Source organism: Gekko japonicus, unplaced genomic scaffold (assembly GCF_001447785.1).
Source record: "Gekko japonicus isolate JY-2015 unplaced genomic scaffold, Gekko_japonicus_V1.1 scaffold1585, whole genome shotgun sequence".
In the NCBI taxonomy this organism is placed as follows: domain Eukaryota; kingdom Metazoa; phylum Chordata; class Lepidosauria; order Squamata; family Gekkonidae; genus Gekko; species Gekko japonicus.
In genome coordinates this window covers 260,442-285,928 of record NW_015172602.1, presented here as the reverse complement: position 1 = coordinate 285,928, position 25,487 = coordinate 260,442, and the positions used below count along the sequence as shown (strand labels likewise).

General features: G+C 41.0%; 2 protein-coding genes across 3 annotated transcripts in view; one reads left to right on the top strand and one right to left on the bottom strand.

Moving 5' to 3' along the window:
* The window catches only part of BZW2 (basic leucine zipper and W2 domains 2), a 63,327-nt gene extending 57,086 nt beyond the window's left edge, over nt 1–6,241 (bottom strand). The window contains 1 exon segment of the mRNA XM_015421580.1: nt 6,154–6,241. The gene's annotated coding sequence lies outside the window, so the exon portion shown is untranslated.
* Nucleotides 6,242–6,574: 333 nt separating this feature from the next.
* Nucleotides 6,575–25,487, top strand: part of ANKMY2 (ankyrin repeat and MYND domain containing 2) — a 33,442-nt gene continuing 14,529 nt past the window's right edge. For both annotated transcript variants that reach the window (XM_015421582.1, XM_015421581.1), the window contains exons 1-5: nt 6,575–6,854; nt 12,957–13,021; nt 19,267–19,405; nt 22,904–23,002; nt 24,463–24,623. In XM_015421582.1, coding sequence (XP_015277068.1) covers nt 6,788–6,854; nt 12,957–13,021; nt 19,267–19,405; nt 22,904–23,002; nt 24,463–24,623 — 531 coding nt within the window. In that variant the 5' untranslated portion in view covers nt 6,575–6,787. The remainder of the gene's footprint in view (nt 6,855–12,956; nt 13,022–19,266; nt 19,406–22,903; nt 23,003–24,462; nt 24,624–25,487) is intronic.

Sequence of the window (25,487 nt, the reverse complement as noted above, 5' to 3'; positions counted from 1 at the left end):
GTTTCCCCCTTTTTTCTTTTTATTTGGTCAATTGTGCTCCGGAGGGAGGGGTGACTTGAAGGGGAGATCTCATTTCCCCCCCCCCCCCCTTTTTCCCCCTTTCCCCCCCCCCCCCAATTTTCTGGGTCTTCCCATCTTTATCTTCTATATTCCACCTGCTCAAAAGTATCTCTACAACTCCTGGGAAATACTGCCATTGTGCAGCATCTAAACAAGCTTTTTTGGCTCAAACATACCTTTATTATAACCCTAATAAAAAGGTAACGGTAAAGGTTCCCTTGCTTGAAAGTCAGTCGACTCTAGGGTTGTGGTGCTCATCTCCGTTTCAAAGCCGAAGAGCCAGCGCTATCCGAAGACATTTCCGTGGTCATGTGGCCAGCATGACTAAACACCAAGGCACACGGCACACTCAGGTCTCAAACTGCTGAACTACTGACCTTCCACAGCCTGCAATTCAGCGTCTAGAAGCTGCTAAAATCAATCCATTAGTCTGTCATAAATGTAGCTTTAACCCACCTTTACCCTAAATGTGGCAGGAAGGAAGCAAAGTTTGCAGATACTTACATGACAATCTAAAGTTCTGGTAACTTATTCCAATGAATCCAGATGAGTTCATTACGGCAGTCCCATGATTATGGAACAACCTCCCCAGGGAGGTAGACTTGGCCCCTTCCTTTTGATCTTTAGGAGGAAGTTGAAGATGGTCTTATTCAGCACCATATTTGATTAAGTTAATTGTGATTTTAAATATTTGTTTTAATGTATGTTATGTATTCTGTTTTACTTACATTGTAAGCCACCATGAGATCCATAACAAAGAAAGGTGGCTAATATATGTTTTAAATAAATAAAATTTATGTTCACAGGCTTTTCAATAAATAAAATAACCCACTAACCTTTTTTCCATCTCAGCACACTGTGCAACTCTGAAATGAGCAAAAACCTTATGAGGAATGATTTTGCTCCACACTGAGCATTATTTCCTGGCAACATTCCCCTGTGCTGTGGATAAAAAATTGCTTCAGAAGGGAAACACCAAAAGATTATAAATAGGAATTTACTGTCACTAGGACCATTATCATATCCAGCACTGAGTGCCAGATAAACATCTGTGCTACCTTTTGTCTCATTGCATCTTTCCTACATAGAGAGAAATGTGTGCACAATAGTTTCTCATCCTTTATACAGGCAGCAATCAAACATTCCCACCACACTTCAACTCACATAGGGGTCAGTCCTAGAGCAAGAGCCAGAAACCCTTCTGAGCATCTACACAAGTAGTCTGAGCTAGAAAAAGGTGTTCAACTTCCATGCTATCTAATTTGTTGTATTTTTCATTAAGGGTAACTTCCTTCAGCATGAAATTGACATTTTTACAAGCCTTGCTTCTGAGACATACCGTGTTTCCCGGAAAATAAGACACTGTCTTATATTTATTTTTTCTCAAGAAGTCACACTAGGGCTTATACCACAAATGCATAGAAATCCTGCTACGGCTTATTTTTTGAGTAGGTCTTATTTTCGGGAAAACAGGGTATAATTTGAGATTGGAATGCCATGATATTTAAAATGCAATATGTCTCCAGTTCGGTGTTTGTTTGTTTTTACAGCCAGTGGGGCATAGAGGACCAAATGCTGGACTAGGGAACAAATTCAAATCCCCACACTGATACAAAATCTTCCTGGGTTGTTACTCACCATCAGTTTAATTTACCACAAATGTATAACTAAGGGAAACGGCTACATTTCACTAGTGTGGAACCACTAAACTCTCATGTGGATTTTTTTAAATCTTACACAACCTTGGAGAATTACATTAAAAACCAAGGGCCAATTTTCTATAAAGGCATATAGATTTGGATAAGTGCAGGTTTTAGCATGCTTTTGCTGACTGATAAGAGAAAATTACTACAAATAAATGAAATTTAGATTTTAAATTCTGACATTTTAAACATTTTTTTAAAACGATATTTATCCAGAGTAGTTATCCGGTAGGTAAGCATTTTGCTTTCATACCAGCAATCATCTGTTTACACAATCTGGTTTCCTGGGTGCTGACATTTTACTGCTGCCGCTGCTGCCCATCAGTGATGGACTGCAGCACTGTGTAGAGATGGCTTCTTTTTAACCCTATTGATAAGGAATGGACTTCTTTCAAGGAAATGGTCAGAAAGAAGCACTTATGCAGAACAAGTATGGGGGATACTTAAATCTCAAGCATGATTGAGACAGTTCAGTAAACAATTTAATTTTAAAAACCCAGACAAAAATCCATCCAGCACACTAATCCTTAATGCTTTAAGTTGGAAGTACATTCCACTGAAAATCAATAAGACATTCTGCTTAATAGTAACATGTAAAGGAAGAGACTGTTGAATGGGTAGAATGTAGCTGTTCTTTAAAATACCACTTGGTATCACTCAACGAAAACAGCTTTGACATATTTATGATGCTAGATCTGTTCATAAAAATCCAGTTCCATCTTTCTGTTCTTTCTGCATTTCAACACTGTTGTTCTTGTTATCAAAGACCCAAGGCATATTTTGCCTCTTACTACAAAAGTGACCTAATGAGTGTAGGACCAAAGTCTCAGGAAGGCATTATTCCAAATGAAAAGATTATGTTCTAATTTTGAAACAGTGAAAGGTAACCTTAAAATAGATGCACAACCCAAACACAAAGCTCCATTTCTGTTCAGTGAACTGGATGGCATGGTACTTAAAAATTAGCCATGTGTATATTCCAGAAGCTTTTGGATTATATGTTCTTCCCACACTAGCTTCTATTTGTAGCATGACATCAATGACCTTGGTCTGGAAACTCACTACATTTTTTTACAAAATTAACAAACAGTCCTTACTTTTTACTGCTTTAAAGAAGACAGTCATTTTGGAACAGAAAGTAGTTTCAATTCCTATTTTCTTCAAGACCCCTGAATATTCTTTGGCTTTGCCCAGCACAGAAACGTCTGCTAATGTATTACTTACTACTTCAAGCACTACATTTTACAAGCACTACATTTTACAAGATCTACATACTCTGGGTGGGGAGAAGCAGTTACAAGCACAGTTTCCCCCTCAGCTTCAGGCCTTCATGAAAGAATAAACAATGATTTAATCTATCCACATTTAAATGAGCAGGACAACAAGCAGAACATCTATATTTGTCCTCTCATAGATAGAATTCATTCCAACAGCAGGTCATGCTTATATTTGCCAAGTAACATATCACTTACTTTAAACAGAATCTGGTAAACCGTACTTCATACCATTTTATCCCTCAATATTCAACATTACTCACTGGATCCCGTCTTTTTAGAAGACGGTCTTATGTAGATCCAAGACTTGCACAATGAGAGACAGCTGCTGTAACAGCTGGAAACTTTGCACCGGGCATCAAGTTGTTTTAGTTTAAAACAGAACACGGAGAGGGAGGATCATCTCACAGTGCTATAACTAACACAGGGAAACCATTCGTTCTAAAACCAAACACACCAGGGCAATCTGATTAACACATACCTCACTTTACATCATTCACTTGTCATTTCTTGTTCATTAATAAATGAGACTACTGAAAAACTTGAACTGTTACAGGAATTAGCATTTGACAAGTACTGCATGTATGGGGGGGGGGGCCACAAGCATTTTTGGGTAGCCTAAGGACTTTCAGGAAGGGAAGGCCTCATGATATAACCCAATCTTGTAAGCTAAGCAGGTTCAGTACTTGGATGGGAGACCACCACAGGAGACTCTGCTGAGGAAGGCAAAGTAAACCATCTCTGCGTCTCACCTGCTTTGAAAGGAGTCATCATAAATCAGTTGTAACTCACTGGCACATACATAACAACTTTCAGCGCCGTTCCAGCCACAGTTGCACCCTTCTAAGCCCATAACTCTGTTTAGGATGCAACTTACACCTTAAACCGCAGCAGACCCTAAACCCAATCAAAGAGAGAAGTCAAAGAGAATGAGAGCATCCCTTTCTCCAGGTGTCCCTTCAGCTAAGGTTCACTCAGATTGCAAAGAACATGGATAATTCCATTAACCTGTCTGCAGAACATCTAACTACAAGCACCAACAGACTGTGCCATAGGCATAACAGATTCAGAAGTATAAACAGTATTTGACGACTGCTTGCTAACAAAAGAGGGAAAATATCTTCAGCGGCTAAAGAAACCCAAACAAACAATTACAACAGAATGAAAACACATAATACCGGGCTGCCCATTTCAAGATATTCTTCTATAAAGCTAAGCACGGCTGCTGCTAGCGCAACTTTCAGATTATGCATCCCATAGTATTTTGCTTTTTGTAAAGCATCTCACAATGCAATCCTGAGCAGAGTTTCAACCATCTAATGCCAATGGTTTAGAAGGGTGCACCTATGTTTAGGATTGCACTGTGCAACACTACTTTTCCCATCAGAATAATGTTCGCAGGCTAGGCATAAATAAGCCACCTTAAGTATGTCTAGAGGAACAAAGGAATAACAAATTGCGGTTTTCAGTTGTATCTCATACATCACACACAAAGGAATTTAAGGACAGAGAACTGAAAACTCTGCAACTGATAAGTTATAAAGAAGCATTTAAAGCTAGAGTTCTCAACATTTGGAGAGTATGCAGCTATTTGCAAACCTTGATGAGGTTTTAGGGCACATACTGCCATAACAGTAACTTACCATACTTCCATTTCTCATCCTCAAAGATCACAAAAGTTGCTTAATATCATATTCCACCTTTAAGTGATGAATGAAGAGCAAAATGCCACTCCTGCCACCAGACTGAGATTTGACGGACAGAGTACAAGAATGTCTAAACACAATTTTTAAGCATGATCCAAAATAATAATAATTAAGTTCTACAGAATATGCTGGAACTTCCAAGACTGGCATCAAGGTATGCTTCGTTTCAACACTGAATTTAAGTCAAATGCTTTTATTAATATTCAGAAAAGATACCGTTTTATAACTCACAAATGCCAAATGGAAATGCCATTACTCCTCAACTGAAGAAGAGCAAGGGTCACTTGTGGCCACATTATCTTCCGATGGTTATGCTGCAAGTAAATGCAATCATTTTAATGGCCATGAAACAATTTAATAGAAGAGTGTGAGTAGAAACAACAAAAACTCAGGCCTGAATGAAGTTGGTTTTTTTTAACCAAGACCCCAACACCTGTAACAACTAAGGCTCCTTAATAGTGACTAAAACCTCAGGCTTTTGTTTTACAAATTTTAATACAAGCCGGCTCCTTTAAAAAACACACAGAGAGGAACATTTAAACCCTTGATCTCCCCAGCCAGAGAGAGAACAGATTCCCCGACAAAGGTTGAGGTCTTCTGAACTCCAATGGGCCTGGTGGGCGCCTCTGTAATGGAACTGCGCACACAGCCGTCGCCTCCTCCTTCCACACACACACCAGATTTGTTTCGCCGGTCCAAAACTAAGCAAACAGTAGCAGCACAGAGGGGAGCGAAATCCGTCTTCTCGAGCAGGGCTTTAGGAGGATTCTCGGGGCGCGCGTTGCAGCGGCTACAAACTGCTAGGTCCTCTCCAGGAAAGACGGAACGTCGGAACCCATCCCAGCTGCTGCAGAACGTCCTTCTGCATTCAGCTCCACCAAGCTGGGCGTCGGAAGCAGACTCTAAAGGGCCGCTGCAAAGCTGATTTTCAGCTTTCAAGGGCCACTGACACCACTCCAGTCCCCCATCACCACAAAGGCGAAATCTAAATTCACGGCTAAAAAAAAAAAAGCCAACGATTGCCTTCCTCTCAAGCTGTCTTACTGTCACCTTGCTAAAGGAAGAGACCCCCCCCCCACCTACTCCATTCCCGAAGTTCACCAAAGAGGGAAGCCGCCCTTTCCCACCCCCATTTCCAGGTCGCAGGTGACTGAAAAACAGACGCTGGCCGCAGCCACTACACTTTTGCTAAAATGCCTCTGTAGGCTGGACATCTAGACGGCCGGGTGGCGGTAGCGCAAGACAGAACCTTTATCCTTATGCCCTTCCCAAAAGGAGAGTCTCTAAAGAGAGAAATGTTCGTGCATGCTGTTTCTTCCTCTTTCGTGCTTTACAATCTATTATACCCCCCCCCGCGCGCCGGCTCCCTCGCCACTTAAACCACCCATCGCACGCCCAATAAGCTTTTACCTTTCTTGGGGTAGTTGCTCTTATCTACGGAGAAGAAGTAAAGATGCGCCGGCAGCAGTAAGCAGCAATACTAAACAATGGAGAAGTGAAGGACAGACACTTTGACACACAGAGCTGCCCCTAACTCCGCCTCCCGGCGGTATCAACCCATTCAGTGACACGGGGTGAAGTGGAAAGCCTTGGGAACACGAACATTTCCACAAGGCTTCTCCAAAATTTAGGCATGCTATTTCATTAGCAAGCGATCCTGAATTATTCATGTTCCAAACACAATACAAATAAATATATAAAGCTGCAGGTTGCTTTTTTCCGTCCGCCGTTGCTCCCCTCTTAAACGCAAGTGGTTTAAACCGCTTCCCCTCCCACTTCTCAAGGCTGCTCGCGCTGCTCGAGGAAGTTGCAATAAAATGAGCTGCGGAGCTTGAGCGGGCGCATTTACGCAAGCAAAAGGGGGGGGGGAGAGTTATGGTTACTACACACCCGCTGAGCGTGATGGTTTGTTTCTGGGGGCGCACGAATATGTAAAAAGAAAAAGAAAAAAAGGTTCTGTAGTGGGGCTGTGACTGCAAAACAGCTGAGGAGGAGGATCCAGGCAGATAGAAATAAGAATATATTTTTGCTTAAAAAGGAAGCCATGGCTCCTCTAAAGAAAGGTGACTTAAACGAGGAGGAAAAAGAACTGCTGGAAGTGCTTGGGAAAGGTAAGAGGCGCGCGATGGCCCAGGTATGCCCGATCTCGGAAGCTAAGCAGGGTCGGCCCTTGGGTAGTACTTGGATGGGAGACCACCAAGGAAGTCCAGAGGCAGGCGATAGCAAACCACCTCTGCACGTCTCTTGCCTCGAAAACCCTGGGGGTGGCCAGTGCCACAAGTCAGCTGCGGCTTGAGGGCACCCGCGCGGGCTTCTTCGCCTCGAATGCAGATGCTGGGATGAGGAAGGCGAATTGCTCCAGACCGGCCTTGGGCTGCTTTGAGCCGTTCGTCGTGGGGCCTCCTCCAGACTCTTGGCGTGTAGCGAGCAATACAGCGGCCCTCCTTAGCAGGCGAGGGAAGAGAGCGAGATAATGGCGTTTAGTGAAGCCTAGCAAGATGGGGGGAGGGTTAGGAGTCCCTGTCTGTGGCGTTTGCAGGGTGGGGGGTGGGGGGACGGAGTCTCTAAGTGTAGGCCTTCCTGTGTTCGCCGCCCCTGTGCTTCCTCGTCAGTCTCTGCAATGGCTGTCCACTGCTCACCGAGGCATCTGCACCGGCCTGGAGTAATGTCCACCGCAGACGATCTTATTATATGTTGCTACACAGCTGTTTACAGCCCCCCCCCCCCAAGAAAGCAGTAAAGGGGCGAGGAAAGTGTAACAGCGGCCCAGAGAGGCGGAAAACCCAACCGCCATGACCCGTGTGAAGACCCCTAGTCTGCTCTGCTGTGGCCTAGAGATGTGGGCAGGTTTCACTCGAGGCAGCCTTTTTTGCTACTGGACCTCTCTTGTGGACATCCTTCATGGCATGTTAATGTGCTTTTACAGGCCTTTGTTTCCATTTACCAGTGAGAATAGGCTAGTGACAAACCCCAGGATAAGGTTGGGTTGTTCCTCTTATTGTAGAGCAACAATATTTGATTCCCAGGGGCAGAGTCCATTTCCACAAAGAGTATCAGCCTCTTCTCATGCTAACTGCAGATAGCTGGTACTTGGGGTTCTGGTAGATCTTGTGATAGCCAGCATTGTGTACAGATCTCTGTCCATTGAATTGTAGGCCATTAAAAGACATTGTTCTGTTAGAACTCTGTGTGTTCAGAGTTCTTTGTGTAATATCAGCTACCTGTAGCAATGTAAGTCAAGATGAGGTTTGCATCTGAGGCATTTCAGGAAAATATACTTCTATGAGAATTCATTCACAGGGTGAGGGATTCCAGTGCCAACATATATAGCAGTCATTCCATCTGGATATTTTGGATAATTTTGCTTCATGTGAGCACCTGGAATAGATAGGTGGCCTCCTAGAAAGCCTGTCATTCCAACTGCATTTTATTATATAATCACAATTTGTATTCCCACTTTTTCTCTAAACTTGAGAGAGGGTGACTGGTTCAAGCATCTGTATGGTTGAGTGGATGTTACTCCCTTATGAACATGCCCGATCACTATGGTCATCTTTGGAGGTTCTCCTTTGGGTGCTTCCACCTTCTGAAGACTATGTGGTTGGCAGCAACCAAAGTTCTGGAACTCCTTCCCCAGGAAGGTTCGTCTGTCCCATTTTGTTGCTGTTCTCACCAGTGGGTGAAGACTTTCTTTTATTTGGCATTCTCTTAATGATCCCGCCTTCCTAACCAATGTTTTTATGTGTTATATATATATATATTAACTCTCTTTTAATTGTTTTAATTATATGTGTTTGGTGGGGTCATTTAATAATTTTAAAATGTGATTTTATCATGTATGTTTTAAATTGTTGGCCGTCTTGGAGGCCCTTGTAAGGGCAGAAAGGTAGAATACAATTTGGTTAATAATATACTTGAGTCAGGACTCCCTTATCTAAATCTTTTTACTCTGTCTAGTGCACCAAATAGGAGCAGGAGTCGTTCTGGTAGCATACATTATTGCTTATGTGAGTGATCTACTTGTCTGAGCAATGGGAAGTGTAGTCCAGTTTTTATAATCACAAAATTTTGTAATCTGTAAATCAACCACAACACGACAGTATAATCCCTGACCTTGAGCCAGACATCCTGGAATGTGAAGTTAAATGGGCCTTAGAAAGCATTACTAACAACAAAGCTAGTGGAGGTGATGGTATTCCAGCTGAGCTATTCAAAGTCTTAAAAGATGATGCTGTTAAAGTGCTGCACTCAATTTGCCAGCAAATTTGGAAAACGCAACAGTGGCCACAGGATTGGAAAAGATCAGTATACATTCCAATCCCAAAGAAGGGCAACGCCAAGGAATGTTCAAACTATCGCACAATTGCACTCATATCACACGCTAGCAAGGTCATGCTCAAGATCCTACAAGCTAGGCTTCAACAGTACATGGATAGAGAACTGCCAGAAGTACAAGCTGGGTTTCGAAGAGGTAGAGGAACGAGAGATCATATTGCCAACATTCGCTGGATTATGGAGAAAGCAAGAGAGTACCAGAAAAATATCTACTTCTGCTTCATTGACTATGCTAAAGCTCTTTCCCAGCATCAGGGTTTTCTCCAGTGAGTGCAAACATGTCTTTCAAATGCCGGGAAAGATGCCTGGCTTTAAAGTTTGATGCGAACGTATCAAGCAAGCTAGTACTGTGAAAGGGTCATTATGGCTCCTGATTCTGCCACTTTCTCCAGATACTTGGTGACATATCTCTGCAGGTCTGCTATTGGTTCACTGACTTCAGCCTTTGAGAAGTTCCTGGTGGTGATGCACTGTGCTAAAACTGATGCTGCTTTTGGAAGAGCAGTTCTTCAGAGCCTGTTTCTTCAAGACGACCTGCAGATAACATCAGGTACATGGCTCCCTAGTCATCAAATCACCGCAGACTGTGACTGCAGCCATGAAATTAAAAGACGCCTGCTCCTTGGGAGGAAAGCGATGGTGAACCTAAACAGCATGATAAAAAGTAGAGACATCACCCTGCCAACAAAAGTCTGCATGGTCCAAGCAATGGTATTCCCAGTAGTCATGTATGGCTGCGAGAGTTGGACTATAAGGAAGGCCAAGCACCAAAGAATGGATTCTTTTGAACTATGGTGCTGGAGAAGACTCTTGAGAGTCCCTTGGACTGCAAGAAGATCAAATCAGTCAATCCTAAAAGAAATCAACCCTGACTGTTCCCTGGAAGGCCAGATAATGAAACTGAAGCTCAAATACTTTGGCCACCAAATGAGAAGGGAGCACTCACTGGAGAAAACCCTGATGCTGGGAAAGATTGAAGGTCAAAGAAGATGGGGATGGCAAAGGATGAGATGGTTAGACAGTGTCATAGATGCAACGAACATGAAATTGAGCAAACTTCAGAGGACAGCAGAAGACAGGAAGGCCTGGCGTGATCTGGTCCATGGGGTTGCGAAGAGTCAGACTCAACTGTGCGACTGAAGAACAACAAATCATTCCTGAATGATTATATAAAGCCAGCTGCAGTTACATCTGCACTGGCTTTTTGCATTTAAAAGAGAAAATGGTGCTCCAAACCACAATTTAGCTATGCTCAATTCATTAATAGTAGTCTATTCTGCATTTTCGATGGGCAGTGTAAACTTAAGTAACTCTTATTGTTACTGGCATTCATGACCAGTTCTTTTTACTTGTTCTTTAAAAGTTGCCACTTGCATTTGTAGTATGCAAGCTCTCACAGTTATAGACAAAATGCTATGTAGTTAGTTTTACATTAATTAAGTAAATTCTTGAAATCTTCCTCAGTAAGTCAAGTGAGCCTTTATTGGCATAAAATTATCAGAACCATTTATACATTTTAGAATCAGTTAAAAGCACATATATAAGAATTCTAAAAGAACCTTTGGTGCAGCTTTAAAGCCAAACAGAGAAACTTAGCTACCTTCTCTGTAATATCCGGGCAGAGATCTCTTAAAAGTCTATTTACCTTAAGAGCATCAGAACAAACACCCATACTGGTTAAAAGAGATTGTAAATATGTGATCCTTATGTCCATGTACAGGTTACAATGCAGGAGAACATGAGCGATAGATTCCACACATTTCTTTCTGCATGGGCAGTATCTGTCCAGCTGGGAAACCTTATTGAATCTGCCAAATAAGATGGCGGACGGCATGGCATTGCATCTGGCCAGGGTGAACGCTCTACGTTGTTGAGGGACCTGCAGAGAGGATAAATACGCAGCCATCATCCCTGTTGTAAGGGGAATCTCAAAATTCAAAGGGGAGCAGGTTTTATTGGCTAAACTATATAAATTTTGGCGCGCCGAGTCTAACAATCTGTTTTATCTTCCTCAGTAGTGATCACTCAAATCTAAAGGAAGGGATGAACTCTGAGTTTATGAAAAGTGGTGCAAAATCTGTTTGCTGACTATTTTACATTGAAATCATATTGTGTAGGTTTTGTGTAGGTCAGTAGTCATTGTCTTATGACCTCTGTCAGCAATGCAGTACATGTCTTGTTTGAAGAGAAAATAAAAGTTGGTGTGTATGCAATCAAGTGTAAGAAAAAAAGTTCTGTTCCCCACACCTGTTTTCAAAGACAGGAAAGCAAAACAGATTTTAATGGCACCTCTAAACCAAGACCTCTGGACTGCTGTGTGCTACCAGTTAGAATGACTTGACAAAGTTTTTGTGAAGTTAAATTAGGGAACAGGTTTCCTAATTGGGAAAAGTAAAATGTGTGTGAGAGTTAAGTGCTGTCAAGTCACTTCCAATTTATGGTGAATCAATGGATTAATGATCTCATAAAACATTCTAACCTGAAAATATTTGCACAATGTGACCAGTTCACCTTGGAGTGAATGTGTATCTCTATGCCTTCATGTGCATGCTGAAAAGAGTAGCAGAGTAGCATTGGAGACCACCAGGTGGTGGAGAGGTTTCCTCCATGGTACTTACCCTTGGGTTGTTTTTCCTATGGTTCATCTCCCAATGCTGGTTTCTGTTTCCTGTCTGTAGTTTCTTTGGTCTGCTGTCCATGGTCCTATTTTGTCACCAGTGAGCTGACATCTTTGACTCTACTTCCATTCATGTGACTCTGATGTTGTGACTTCTGTCACGTGCTTGCAGTTCAGTGGATCGCATATTCATGGGGTCTTGTGTATGGACAGATTGAAGACTTCTTCTTTAGGAGATGAAATTGCTGAAACTTTTCTATCCCAGTGTGGGCATTATCGCCAGTTACTGCTGTTAGTTGTGTTGTTATACTTTAGATACATTTGAATGTTATGTCAAAATGTCACAGTGTATCTCCTTCTCACGGCCTTTGGACCCTCAAGTTTTGAACATCCTCCTTTCCCATATATATAATCCTCCAAATTAGAATGTGTTGTGCATCTAATCTGCCAAATGAAACTGTGTCATGCATCTGATGAAGTGAACTCAAGTCTACAAACCATTTTGTCTGAGGAAACTGTAGTCTTTTAAAATGCCACAAAGTCTTTGTTTTGTCTTGTAGTCTTGCTAAGAAAAGTAAAGTTTTGTTTCAAGTAACAGTCCTATTTATTCATATCACTGGCTGCATAGAGGATATGAACTAGATCTGCAAAAAGCCACTTTAGTATCCACAGAGGCTAGTTTCTAACCAGCAAGGATACCTTATTGTACAAGCTGGATATGCAACAATGCTATTTCTAAGTTAAAACATGAGCCTTTCAAGCTAGTATTTCTAGCTAGGTTTATTGACACATAAGTATAAGAATGAATTTCCTGTGCTTGTAATTATGGACCATCAAAATAATGGCAAGTGGAGATACTGGTTCATGGCTGTTAAGAGACTGGGAACTGCCTGCAGAAATACAGTATATCAACCTTTCCTTGAATCGGATTTTGCATCCTGCCTTTACTGTAGTTGATATACTTGTCTTAACCATAACCTTTTTGCTTGGTTTCAGGAGGAAGGGAATAGAATTGGAGCAAGAAAAAGTTTAATAATGTACTAAGGACTTTGAGAAGCTTATGGTTTAAGAAGTGGGATTTAAATTAAATTAAATCGATAAAAATAATGTTTACTTGGTTCTCTGCTTTACCGGGATATGTTACCCAGGCTTTGAAGTGAAACAAATCTTGCTTAAGGTTGAAAACAGTTTGGTATGTATTATGCTGCTGCTTTAAAAAAAAATATCAAAGTTTGTGATTTTATTTTTTTTATTTTTTTAGGAAATACTGAAGAAGCTGCAAGGCTACTAGGCAACAAGAATGTTCGTGTTAATTGTTTGGATGAGGTAAATGACAACTCAATATGTTTCTGAATGGGTCCAAAATGGGGAGAAAAGTGGGATATAATGCCTAAATAAATAAAGGGAGTGAACACGCAGATTTTGTTGAATCCAAAATACCCCATCTTAATGGTCACAACATAATCAAATTATTTATTGTGCAGCAGGTGCTGAAACTTTTATTAGTTGCATTTATGTGGATTATACTTTTAAAACTTTGCTTCATAAAACTGATTTATGAAAAAAATTAAAATAGCATATTGTATAACAAGCTATTGCAGAAGCTCGGTGCATTGCTGCAGTTGGCTGCTTTGACCTCATCTTGTTTCAAAGGTGGGTCTGTTGAGTGGCTTCTGTGGGAGGAAGTTTGCAGGATATATAAAGATAAACTTCCCTTTTAGAACACTGATCATCACCAATACATTTTGTGCATTCAAACTAACATCTTGCAGATGCTGGCTACAATCCAGTGTAATGTCTGTGCCTAATTTTGTGCGGGATTGTGGGTATAGAGCCTGTAGATTTTTAAACACAAACCAAACTTATTCTGTATCATCCTGGACTTACCCGGTAATCAATATAAAGGAAACTAATGGAGATTTGAGGATCTGTTTGGAGTACAGAAGACTAAACACACACACATTAAAAAAAACCACCCGCTGTTCAGGATATTTATCCATTGCCAAACACAGCAGATATACTGAATAAAATGTCTGGAGCAAAGTGTTTTTTTTTAGTGATTTTGATTTGGTATCTGGATATCACCAAATTCGTGGCAGGGGGGGGGGAATTGCCTTTTTTTACACCTTGTGTGAACTCTTTCAGTACTGCAGAATACTTTTTAGGATTATGAAGTACCTTTCAAGGAGTAGTTGATGACTTTATAGTGTTGAAACTGAAGACATCCTCATCTACCTAGATTAATTTATTTCCATAAAAATAGAAGGAAGGTGGGGGGGGGGTTTTTGGAAAGGATTCTGAAACTGTTCAGAGTCTGGATTTAAACTGGCAGGGAATAAGGGCCTTTATCATCATCATGTTCCTGGGACATTGCTAGTGAGAATGGGCTGGAGCCCCAACCCCAAAAACTAGATGTGATGAAAAACTGGAAGATTCCAACAACAGTGGAGGATATGCACAGATTCCTTTGATTCTGTGTTTTCAACAAAAGATTTGTAAAAGATTTCTCAGAGAGGACAGCATTTCTGTACCAGCTAACACAGAACAAATGTGTTCTTCAGATAGTCAAGGCATCTTTGAGGTGCCCTGAATAAGAATTTGCAAGAACAACTGCACTAGAAATCTCTGTGCTGACTAGGACAGTCCATGTAGTCTCTAGAGCAGGGGTGTCAAACTGTCCGGGCTCCTATCCGTCCTGCAAGGAACTGGCTGTCTCCTGCTTCTTTCTCCAGTTCTGCTGCTGCACTTCAGTTTGCTTTACCAGACTTTCTCAGTTGCACAGGAGAGATAGATAGGCAAGCCTCTGTTCCCTACAGTGGCTGAGGCTCTTCCCCCTCCTCCTCCCAGGGGGAGGGAATGAACAAGCCACAGCTTGCTTCCTGGTCAGGCTGCCTCAATTGCACAGGAGACAAAGGCAAACCTTTCTTCCCCTCCATTGGCTGACGCTCCTCCCCTTCCTCCTGCCTTGCTTTGCTCAGCTGCCTCAAGTCGCATGGGAGAGATACAAAGTACCTTTGTAGTAGAGATGGGACTATAAAGATTTCCCCTTTTTTGATTATTCATATTTCTCTGTTTTTTATAGATCTATTCTTAAATAACATTTTATTAGGATGTTAGAAAGGCCTGTTATATAGAAGGCTTTCCTCTTGTAGGTCTGATATTGCTAGCAGACAACATAATAGGTAGAAAGTTCATGATTCTGTAGTTCTTAAGGGCAAAACGTTGCAATGTCTGGGTCAGAGAAGATTTTAGTCTCGTATCAGTAAAAATACTTTTGTTTAGGATATGAAGAATCCTTGCCCATTATCATTTAGGTTAGGTTAAGTAAACACTTAGGTTTTACTTAGATTGACGTAGATATATGTTTCTTTACATCTGGCCAATCAGAGGCTTATTATTCAAATGATCATTGTCCAGTTTGGTGTAGTGGTTAAGTGTGCGGACTCTAATCTGGGAGAACCAGGTTTGATTCCCCACTCTACTAGTTTATACGTTGGGCCATAAATATAGCCATGCCAATTCTTCAAATTATTTTGAGGTGACACACATCCAGACTAATGAAATCTCTGATATCAGGTTTGTTGGCCAATTTAATTATATTTCAGGCTAAAATTACTCTAAAATTAGACTTCTTATAAAATTTCATTAATTTTATTTTTATATTTATTCAGAATATTTTTTATGGCCCAACATATAAGCTAGTAGAATAACTAAAAAAATGTAAGGTAACTTCAGCAAAAAAAATTTTTTGTCATTATTAAGTACATTTATGCATTGCAAAGCCTTGTTGGCTTTTTAAATACACAATACATGATATAAACAAAATATGTGAATTGCTGTTTAAAAGGACATTTCCCCACTCTTAAAGAAATATAAGAAAATAGGACTGATGTGATGACTTTTCTGATGATAAAGCTTGTTTTTTAAAATAGAAACAACTATACTAGAATGTCAAATATGAAGAGTTCTTTTGTAATGGTATAAAACACATTGCAGTAGAGTTGCCAGCTCTGGGTAGGAGCTTTTGGGGGTGGAGCCTGGGGAAGGTACAGTTTAGGGAGGGGAGGGGCCTCAGCAGTGTACAGTGCCTCAGAGTCCACCCTCCAAAGCAGCCATTTTGTGCAGGGGGGCTGATACCTATTGTTTAGAGATCAGTTGTAATAGATGGAGATCTCTAGGCCCCACCTGGAGGTTGGCAAACCTACATGGCAAAATCATAAATTTTCACATAGATCAGGCTGCCAGCATGTCTGGATGGTGGACATCCTCTTTGGCCAATAAAGAAAATGATAATCTAGTTCCCTTTAGCTTGACCAAGAAATAGAACCCTGGATGTCATGCAGATCACAGCAACCTGATCCTTGATTGCTGGTGGCATCAGGGGCAGGAAGCAATAGTATTCCAAGTGGAGCACTTTCTCTTTTCTAAATGTATGATTACTACTATAAATGCAAGGAATTAAGGTTATTTCCACAAGAGAGTTCACAAAGTATGAGATCTTGAGGAGCCCATATATGACTGATAGAATCTGCTCTTTTCCCAAGCATGCCTTTTCTCACTCTAGATCAAGACTGTAGCACAGTACAGAAGGAATTCTAGCTCCCCCCCCCCCCCCCCAGTTTTCCCCTGAACTAAAACTGTCTGTGGGAAGACTGTTTGGCCTGTTGGGGGAAGACTATGTCATGTTCTGCGAAGAGACAATAAAACCCCCGCCCAACTTTTTCTCTTTGGGGTAACAGGCTGGGGGGGAGAGGCAAGCTGGAATTCCTTCTGTACCACACCACAGCCCCGAGTAGGAACAGTGTCTGTGGGAAGAGAAGAAGACATGCAAGCAGTATATGGATGTGAAAGGATTCCCCTCTGAACTCAGTTGTGTGGAAATCAATGCTCGAAGGGCTGCATTTGGGGACAATGTTGTGAGGACAAAGCTTGCCTTCCTTCTCTGACACTGGATAGTCCAGCCTCACTGAAGGGAGTCCTGCCACAATGTTCAATGTCATGACCCCGCCCTTCTGTCTCCGTGCTACCTCTCACTCTCAGGACTGCCTCAGAGACTCCAGGCTATATTTCTTTAAACCAGTGTCATCCTAACCAGCACAGTAGTGACAAAGAAAAAATAACAGCTTGTGGTTCTTAAGCTCTAATTAGTACCGAAGGCATGGTGCATGGGTCAGTGACAATCCAATTTATAAAAACAACTTAAGTTTATTATAAAGGCAATACAAAGATTAAACAGACTAGTAGGGGAAAAGGGAGTGTACAGAGGACAAAACAAACAAAACCTAACTCACTATCTAAGTTTCTTGACCTAATCAGATAGCTCTAAGCAGCAGTAGTTCACGGAGCTGAGCAGGTGCCAAGGAATTAGCCGTCCCTCCTTCCTGCCTAAGGGTCCTAAGCCAAGGTCGCCGTTCATCTTATCCAATGTTCTGCCTGGAAGGGTGCTTGGAATTCTCCTATGAATATCCTGGCTTCTCACTACAGCATTGTCTTGAGCAGATGCAGCGTTGTTATCTTACGGCTCGCTCTGGCAACAGACTTGTGGCAACAAGCCACGAGTAGCCTTCTTTCTGCTGTGCCTAGCTTCCAGCTAAATAGTTGTTCCGCTGTCAAACTAATTGCCAGACCAATCAGTGGTCAGCACATGGCAATCTAGATTGTAGGTTGTCAAGATTTCTCTTAGTCATGCTAAGCTTTTGACAGTAGCCAGCTGCACTAAGTTACAGCAGCCGATGATTGGTAACATGTGGTTTGTGTTTGGCTGACCTGCTATCATAACATCATCCAGCTAAAACTTACTGACTTATGCAAATACATGTCTTAAAGGCCTATCTCTTGACATTCAGTGTATCTGTGAGTTGGATCACAGTGTATCTGTGAGTTGGATCACCTTCCCTATGAAGAAAGGTTAAAGCACTTGGGGCTCTTTAGCTTGGAGAAATGCCGGCTGAGGCATAACATGATCGAGGTTTATAAGATTATACATGGGATAGAGCAGGTCGAGAAAGAAGTATTTTTCTCCCTTTCTCACAATACAAGAACTCGTGGGTACTCAATGAAATTGCTGAGCAGTCGGGTTAAAACAGATAAAAGGAAGTACTTCTTCACCCAAAGAGTGATTAACACATGGAATTCACTGCCACAGGAGGTGTTGGCGGCTACAAGCATGGATGGCTTCAAGAGGGAGCTGGATAAACATATGGCGCAGAGGTCCATCAGGGTTTTAGCCACAAGGTAGATAGGAACTCTCAGTCTGGGGCAAGTGATGCACTGTATTCTTGGTGCTGGGGGGGCAACAATGGGAGGGCTTCTAATGTCCTGCCCCCCCTGGTGGACCTCCTGGTGACGCCTGGTATTTTTGGCCACTGTGTGACAGAGTGTTGGACTGGATGGGCCATTGGCCTGATCCAGCATTGGCTTCTCTTACGTTCTTATGTTCTTATAGAAGTATTCTGTGCTTTTCAGATGCCTTCCTCACACACATACAGCCTACACATCATAATATGGGCAATTTGGTGTAGTTTGGTGTAGTGGTTAAGTGTGCGGACTCTAATCTGGGAGAACTGGGTTTGATTCCCCACTCCTCTACTCATAGCTGCTGGATGACCTTGGGCAAGCCATAGTTGTCAGAGGTGTTCTTGAAAAGAGCAGTTTCTGTCAGAGCTCTCTCAGCCCCACCTACCTTACAGGGTGTCTGTTGTGGGGAGGGGGAAGAGAAAGGAGTTTGTAAGCCGCTCTGAGACTCCAAGTGAAGGGCGGGGTATAAATCCAGTCTCCTCCTCCTCCTTCATCATGAGTAAAAAGCAGTAGCACTTACAGCTGCTACAGCCAACTGCTAAAGCTAGTAATGTTGATGCCCATAAACCTGTATCATGACTTCCTTATTACACTTCACAATGGTATCCAGTACCCACTTTGTCTTTGAGTGTCTTTAGCATCATTTTTCTTTGTGATCAGATAGAAGTGATCAGCTCCTTGACTTTTAAAGGGGAGTTTGAATTTTATCACTCTGATTTCTGTGGATGGTTTACTTGGTTGTGGTTAAATAATGTTTAATTATACCTAGTTAAGTATTACAGTGTGTAGGTTTGGTCATAGCTCAAGACAGAGCTTGGGTTACCATGTTTTGAAAAGCAAAAAAGAGGCCATAGTTCCTGACTGACTACTTCAAACAAGTGATCACTATGAGAAGTCTCATTTTAAATACCCAACAGTATTCCCAATTGAGTAAGCAAATTGGGGCATGGGGGGGGGGAACACATAATATCATTAAAATTGAATATGTACAAAGGTATCTTTCGATAAATGGGAAGAAACAACTTGGTTTTTAAAAGCTTAATTATATAGAGAGGACATACTTAAAAGCATTTTCATGACCCAGTGTAACAAAAAGGACATAACATTAGTTTGCTAGGCGTATAGCCTTTTTATTTCAGCAGTTTGTCACGGTTGCTTTTCTTGCATCAACCCATGTAGCAGATCAGCTTTGTGCACTGGCATTTAAACACCGGTAGAGGAGAATACAAAGATATGTTTAAAACTTTTGTATTTATTTTTCCCTCTCTTATTAGCATGGTATGACCCCTCTGATGCATGCAGCATACAAAGGGAAGGTTGACATGTGCAAATTGTTGTTGCGACACGGTGCTGATGTAAACTGCAATGAACATGAGCAGGGATATACTGCCTTGATGTTTGCTGGGCTTTCAGGTATGCTTTCTTCCTTTGGATATCCTGGAGGGTCTTATACTCTTTGGGCAAAGGTTCCCACACAGCCAAATTGCTCTTGCTGGGTGTAGCTTCACAATTGTTGGCTTGATGCCAGTTCTGAGCATGGGCTGTGGTTGTCTGAGCCTTGTTCAAATATATTATTTTCAGTCTGCTGATGTGGAGGGTTACTGGAGATTCGGTTACTTTGGATAATCGCTCTCAGTTCTGCAGCAACTGCCCCTGTTGGTGGGGAGTGGCTTGTAATAGGACACCAAATATGTGTTCTTGGTGGTGATGACTACTTCCCAGGTTTGGAAAACCTTCCTTTTGTGGTCTAATAAAGCTGAAGCAGGTATCTTGCTTATTTGGAGAAATATATCTTGCCAGAAATGTCTCGGGGATAACTTGAAGGATCTTCTAATGGCAAATTGTATGAAATGGCTTTCTTTACATTTGCCTGGTTCTTGGAGATGGTGAAAGGAGACATGTAATGGTGGGCAAGTGGGTGACAGGAACATCAGTCATGATGTACAATGTTTTGAGACCAGATGAAAGAAAGGTCCTATTCAGACAAGTAAGTCAGTGCAGTACAAGTTTGCACTGTGCAGGAGGCATCTGTAAGATGAATTCTGCTTTTGTTTATTTCTTTGAAAAACGAACAAAATTGCTGTAGGCTAGGAACTAATTAGCATATTAATGTTTTATTGAGGGAAATGCAAAACTGAGTATCAATATCATGTGACTTTGGTACTGGAACAAGCTACCCCATGTAATGAGAGGCTGTTCATTTCACACCAGATATTATTAGCCAGTGTGGTGCTGGAAGCATGCTGAGATATCTAGGTTCAGATCTTCATTCTCCACAAAACTTAGTGGGTGACTTTTCCTGCTAGCCTAAACTGCCTTGCAGGGTTGTCATGAGAATAAATGGACAGGGAAGAACAACATGTGTTGCCTTAAATTCTTTGAATGAAGGGTAGAGATATAGAGTGTTTATATGCGAATGTTATTATTTTGATGCAAGTTAACAAAACTTTTCTTAGGCCAAAATAAAATATTATCTGTCTACGTAATATTAGCTGTCTGGGTGGGGAGATCTCAGGGCTTAGCTTCAATATTTCCTTACAGGGTAAAAAAATTTAAATTGCTTTGGATTCCAGGGTCTGGTAAATGTCTTTCTCTAGCAAAAGGACAGTTTATTATGTCAAAGGTGCAGGGATGACAGACAAATGATAAACAATATTTATTAATACATGAAACATCTTGTGGGAGTGAGGAGGGAGGATTGGATGTTGTCCAGGTGTTTTTCCACAATAAGACTGTAAGATCATGAACCACAGTACAGAAACGTTAAGAGAGTCATTGTGTTCTGCACTAGAAGTTGATCGCTCAGAGTGACATTTTGTAGCAATAATTTATTTCATTATTTGGCACAAGAATTGCATCAGATACATGAGATGTAGACATCTTGTTACTATCTTGTTCTAGAGCGCCAAGTAGCAGAGTAATCAGAGCAGCTGGTATTCAGAATTAAATTATTTTTCTGGCTCAGATTCATTTGATTGTATCTTTATTTCTTAACATGCTGGTCCAGATTTTGACTAATAGAAAGGGTGTGCCTCTTTCCTGGGTTACATGTCTTGCATAAAACATCTCTAATAAATCCCCCCCAAAAAAGATCCAAGTAGATAATTAGCATTCCCATGTGATATACATCTGCTCATGACTGTACTACTTTGGAATGAAGGTGGGGGACCAACTGTTTAACTTCTACAAATCCAGTATGTTGGGGAGGAGGATCTAAAGTAACTTGTTTCAGAATCAATATTTATTTATGTCCATCTGCAGGAAGTGATTGAAGCCCCCATAGTCTCAATATGAATCAGGCCCACATTTGCATTGGAACTGAGCTCCTATAATTGAGCTCCAGGCACAGATCTGATAGTGCAGACTGAGAGGAAATGTAACGTAATTAGGCCCTTACACGTGAGTTGAACCCATATTTTCCAGGTCCATGAGATTATTCTGATGCCCATTTAAACTTAAATTTTATAAATAAATAAACTTAAAATTAAATTCATATCTGAATACAGTGGTTTGGGGGTTAAGAGATGCCACTATATGAGTAGAATTGCTTCAAACTGAGGCCCATAGTCGTATCAGCATATTTTCTTTTTGTGTGTGTGTTAACTCTTATTGATACATTAATACACAGCTTTAAAAAACTTTGTTCTCTGACCCTCAAAAGAAAAAATCCCATCTTGCTGTGGAAATACTAATTTGTAGCTTCTTTATTTTATAACATAAGAAGAGCCCTGCTGGACCAGTAGTCCAGCATCCTGTCTCACAGAGTGGCCAACCAGTTCCTTTGCACGGTCAATAACAGGGCTAAGAGGCCTTCCCCTGATGTTGCCTCCTGGCTCTTCTGAATGTGGAAGTTCCCCTCAGTCACCATGGCTAGTAGCCATTGATAGATTCACAGAAGATAGGTCTATCTAATCCCCCTTTAAAGCTGTCTATTCTACTGTATAGCATAGTAGTTCTTTTTGAACGTCCTGAACAGACTGCCCATCAGCTGAATTGGATGCCCTCAAATTTTAGTATTTTTGGAGATGGAGAAAATTTCTCTTTATTAATTCTGTCCACCCCATGCATGATTTTATCAACTTCTATCGTGTCTTTTTTCTAAACTGAGAAGTACCAGACTCTTCAGCCTTTCCTCATAGGAAATGTGCTCCAATCCCTTAATCATCTTGGTCACCCTCCTCTGTACTTTTTCCAGCCCTGCAATCTCCTTTTTGAGATATGGTAACCAGAATTATACATGTTATTCCAAATGAGGCTGCACCATAGAGCTATATAGAGACATTACAATATTGGCTGTTTTATTCTCAATCCCTTTCCTAATAATCCCTAACAGAGAGTTTGCATTTTTCACTGCTGCAGCACATTGGGTTGACACTTTCATTCAGCTATCCCCTACGGCCCTAAGATCTTTTCCTTTCTCGGTCTCAGCATGTTCAGACCCTATTAGCCTATATTAGAAGTTGGGGTTTTTGGTCCTAGTGTGTATCACTTGAATTCCTGTTTTCTTTTGGGAAAATACAGCACTGTTTTCTCCTAAAAGTCAGAAAGTACTATTCAACTTGATCAATCAATCAATTTGGTAATCTAAAGGTGCCCACTGGGAGTAGACTAGATAGCTACAAGCACTTGATGGGAATGGATTTTGCTGACGGATGGCAGGGCTGAACCTGGCAAGAGTAAATCTTTGATTCTAAAGAATTGCCACTTAATCTTCAGTGAGAGCAACCCAAGCTGCTTTTAATAAAGGTGTGCAAGGTTTTTATTTATTTAAGACATGTATCAGACTCTCTTCCACTTTAAAGTTCTTTTTTAAAAAAATATATAACCCCCCCCCCCAACCAAACTATACTTTAGGCAACAATTTTCTGTATAGACTTCTAGAAATGTAAACTTTCTTCTTTCTCACATTAGGCAACAAAGAAATTACCTGGATGATGCTAGAGGCTGGAGCAGACACAGGTGTTGTCAACTCTGTGGGAAGGACTGCTGCTCAGATGGCTGCCTTTGTAGGTAAATGGAGCATCCTCACATCCTAGCTTTCATTGAGGCTATGGGATGATGGTGCTTGACCTAATTTTGATTGTATCTATGTAGCATTGACCACTTTCCACTTAATTATACATGTTTGGATTTAAAGTAGTCACTGTAATACAGCTAGTTTACTTGAATCCTCCTGTTTACTAGTAGACTTTAGGTGTGATATGTGAAAATGTTTGAAAAGTTGGGCATAAGTGATAGCTCAGAATTTGATCCAGCATCTACAGTGGATTTTAAGGAACTAGTTTTTAACTTTAAAAACTTCCTATGCCCTACATCCATTAAATACTGAGTAGTCCTTGAGAGAAACTATTCAGTCACTTTCTTTGTGATGCAGTTGCCAGTCTGAACAGGGAATTTTGCTGCTAGTTTCTCTGCAAAGCAAACTGGCATCCAACCATCTACTTAAAAATTGGACGAAATATAATTATATGATTTTGTGTGAGCCACTTTCATATGTGGCACCAAAGTATCTTCCAAAAGGCATGACATCCTTGATTGGTTACCAGCGCAATGTGGCACTTTCCTTGTTTCTTAGATTGAATTGGTTCATTGAGCAAAAAGAACTTAAGCCTTTAAAACCCTGAAATATAAGTCAATTTCATGCTGAGAGATATTTGTACCTAATTTAAGCATTGTGTCTTATGACCTTAAAGAGTTCTGTTAGCTCTAAATACTACAGTAAAAAAACAACCCTGTGCACTGTGTGATATAAGCATGCAACTTTGAAAATATACAAAGGATATACCATAAGCTTAAAATGGCGGGTTTGTAATTACTGATGTGTGTTATTATAAATGCACTATCTCATGCTCTATGCCTCCTATTTGCTTTTCCTTTTTAATGGGGCATAGAACAGTAACCAGTAAGCTATTTAGCCTGCTCTGGAACTGCAGATAAATTATCTGTAATTGTTTTCCTTGAAAGGAACTGTGCAGGATCATTGTAATAGAATTTTTAGTTTAATTCTAGGCCATATCCTATAATTCTTAGAAACAGTAAGAGGTTAGTATTGTGTCCTCTTATACAAGTTGTAACCCCATAGAAGTAGCTTTTTAAAATGTTTAAATGGCCCCACAGAACCACAGATCACTAGTTAATATTGAAATACTGTCTTTATATTTTGTCACAGTTGACCATGTGTTTTAGTTCTACATTTATTACACTGAAACTGCAGTAGCCTCCCTACTTTAATTTGACTTTCGTATAATTTGACCTTTGCATAGAACATGTTTTGTGCCTTCGTCGTAAAGTTCACGATTCTAGCTCTTATCATGGCTTGGCCTTGACACTAAAAGTGTATAATGATTTTTTAGGGTTCTTTGGCCAACAATTAACCTCCATAACTTCTGCATGATTGGCTTCAGGTGTTGATTTGTTGACTTTTTTTCTTCCTGAAGATGTGTAATTCTGTGTTTTGTTTTGTTTTTAAGGTCAGCATGATTGTGTAACTGTTATCAACAACTTCTTTTCTCGAGAAAGGCTAGACTACTACACAAAACCACAGGGACTAGATAAAGAACCAAAACTTCCAGTTAAGTTAGCTGGGCCTCTGCATAAGATCATCACAACTACAAATTTGCATCCAGTCAAGGTATACTATGGCTTGTGTTTCTGGCCTTACACTAAATAACCTGGAGCTTGCTGAATAAAGTTAGTCTTATTTGTTTTGGGGTCTAGTTCAAGGTGCTGGTACCAGCCTTTGGGTCTCACATTCTTGAAGAACCTTCCTGCATCTTCCCATGCAGCTCGCCTTGTTTGTTCAGAGAGTGCTATTGTCAATGCCTCCTTTGTGTAAGCATATTCTGCACTGCAACAGCCCAGGCAACTGCCTCATGCTTGTGGGAAAATGTCCTGGCTTTCCAGTGAGGCTGTAAAACAATTATGCCAGAGAGCATCTGGGGCAGTCTGAGTATGGTAAACTGGATCTCTTTAGCTCTCCATAAGGTATGTTAAGATTAGCGCTTTTAATGTGTTTTATGTTTATTTTTGGAATGTTTGACTGTGCATATTTTTATTGTATTTTATATTATTGTCATTGGGTTTGGATCCTGAGTTGGTCAGGAGAAAGGCAGGCATATAAATATTTCAAATAAGAACATAACATAAGAGACACCAATGTTGGATCAGGCCAAAGGCCCATCCAGTCCAACACTCTGTGTCACACAGTGGCCGGAAATACCAGGTGCCATCAGGAGGTCCACCAGTGGGGCCAGGACACCAGAAGCCCTCCCACTGTTGACCCTCCCACTATTGACCCCTTTAAGGTAAGTATTTACCCATGGAATTGGATCTACATTTGGCCTGTGGCCAAAACATGATTCTGAGTTTGTTCTTGAGACATGCAGAAGTCAGGCACACAGCCACTTCGGCACTTAACTTTTATGTGACAAGATATTTGTATTAAATAGGCTTAACAGTGGAAAAACCTCTCTTCCACGTTGAAGAGAAATGCTTT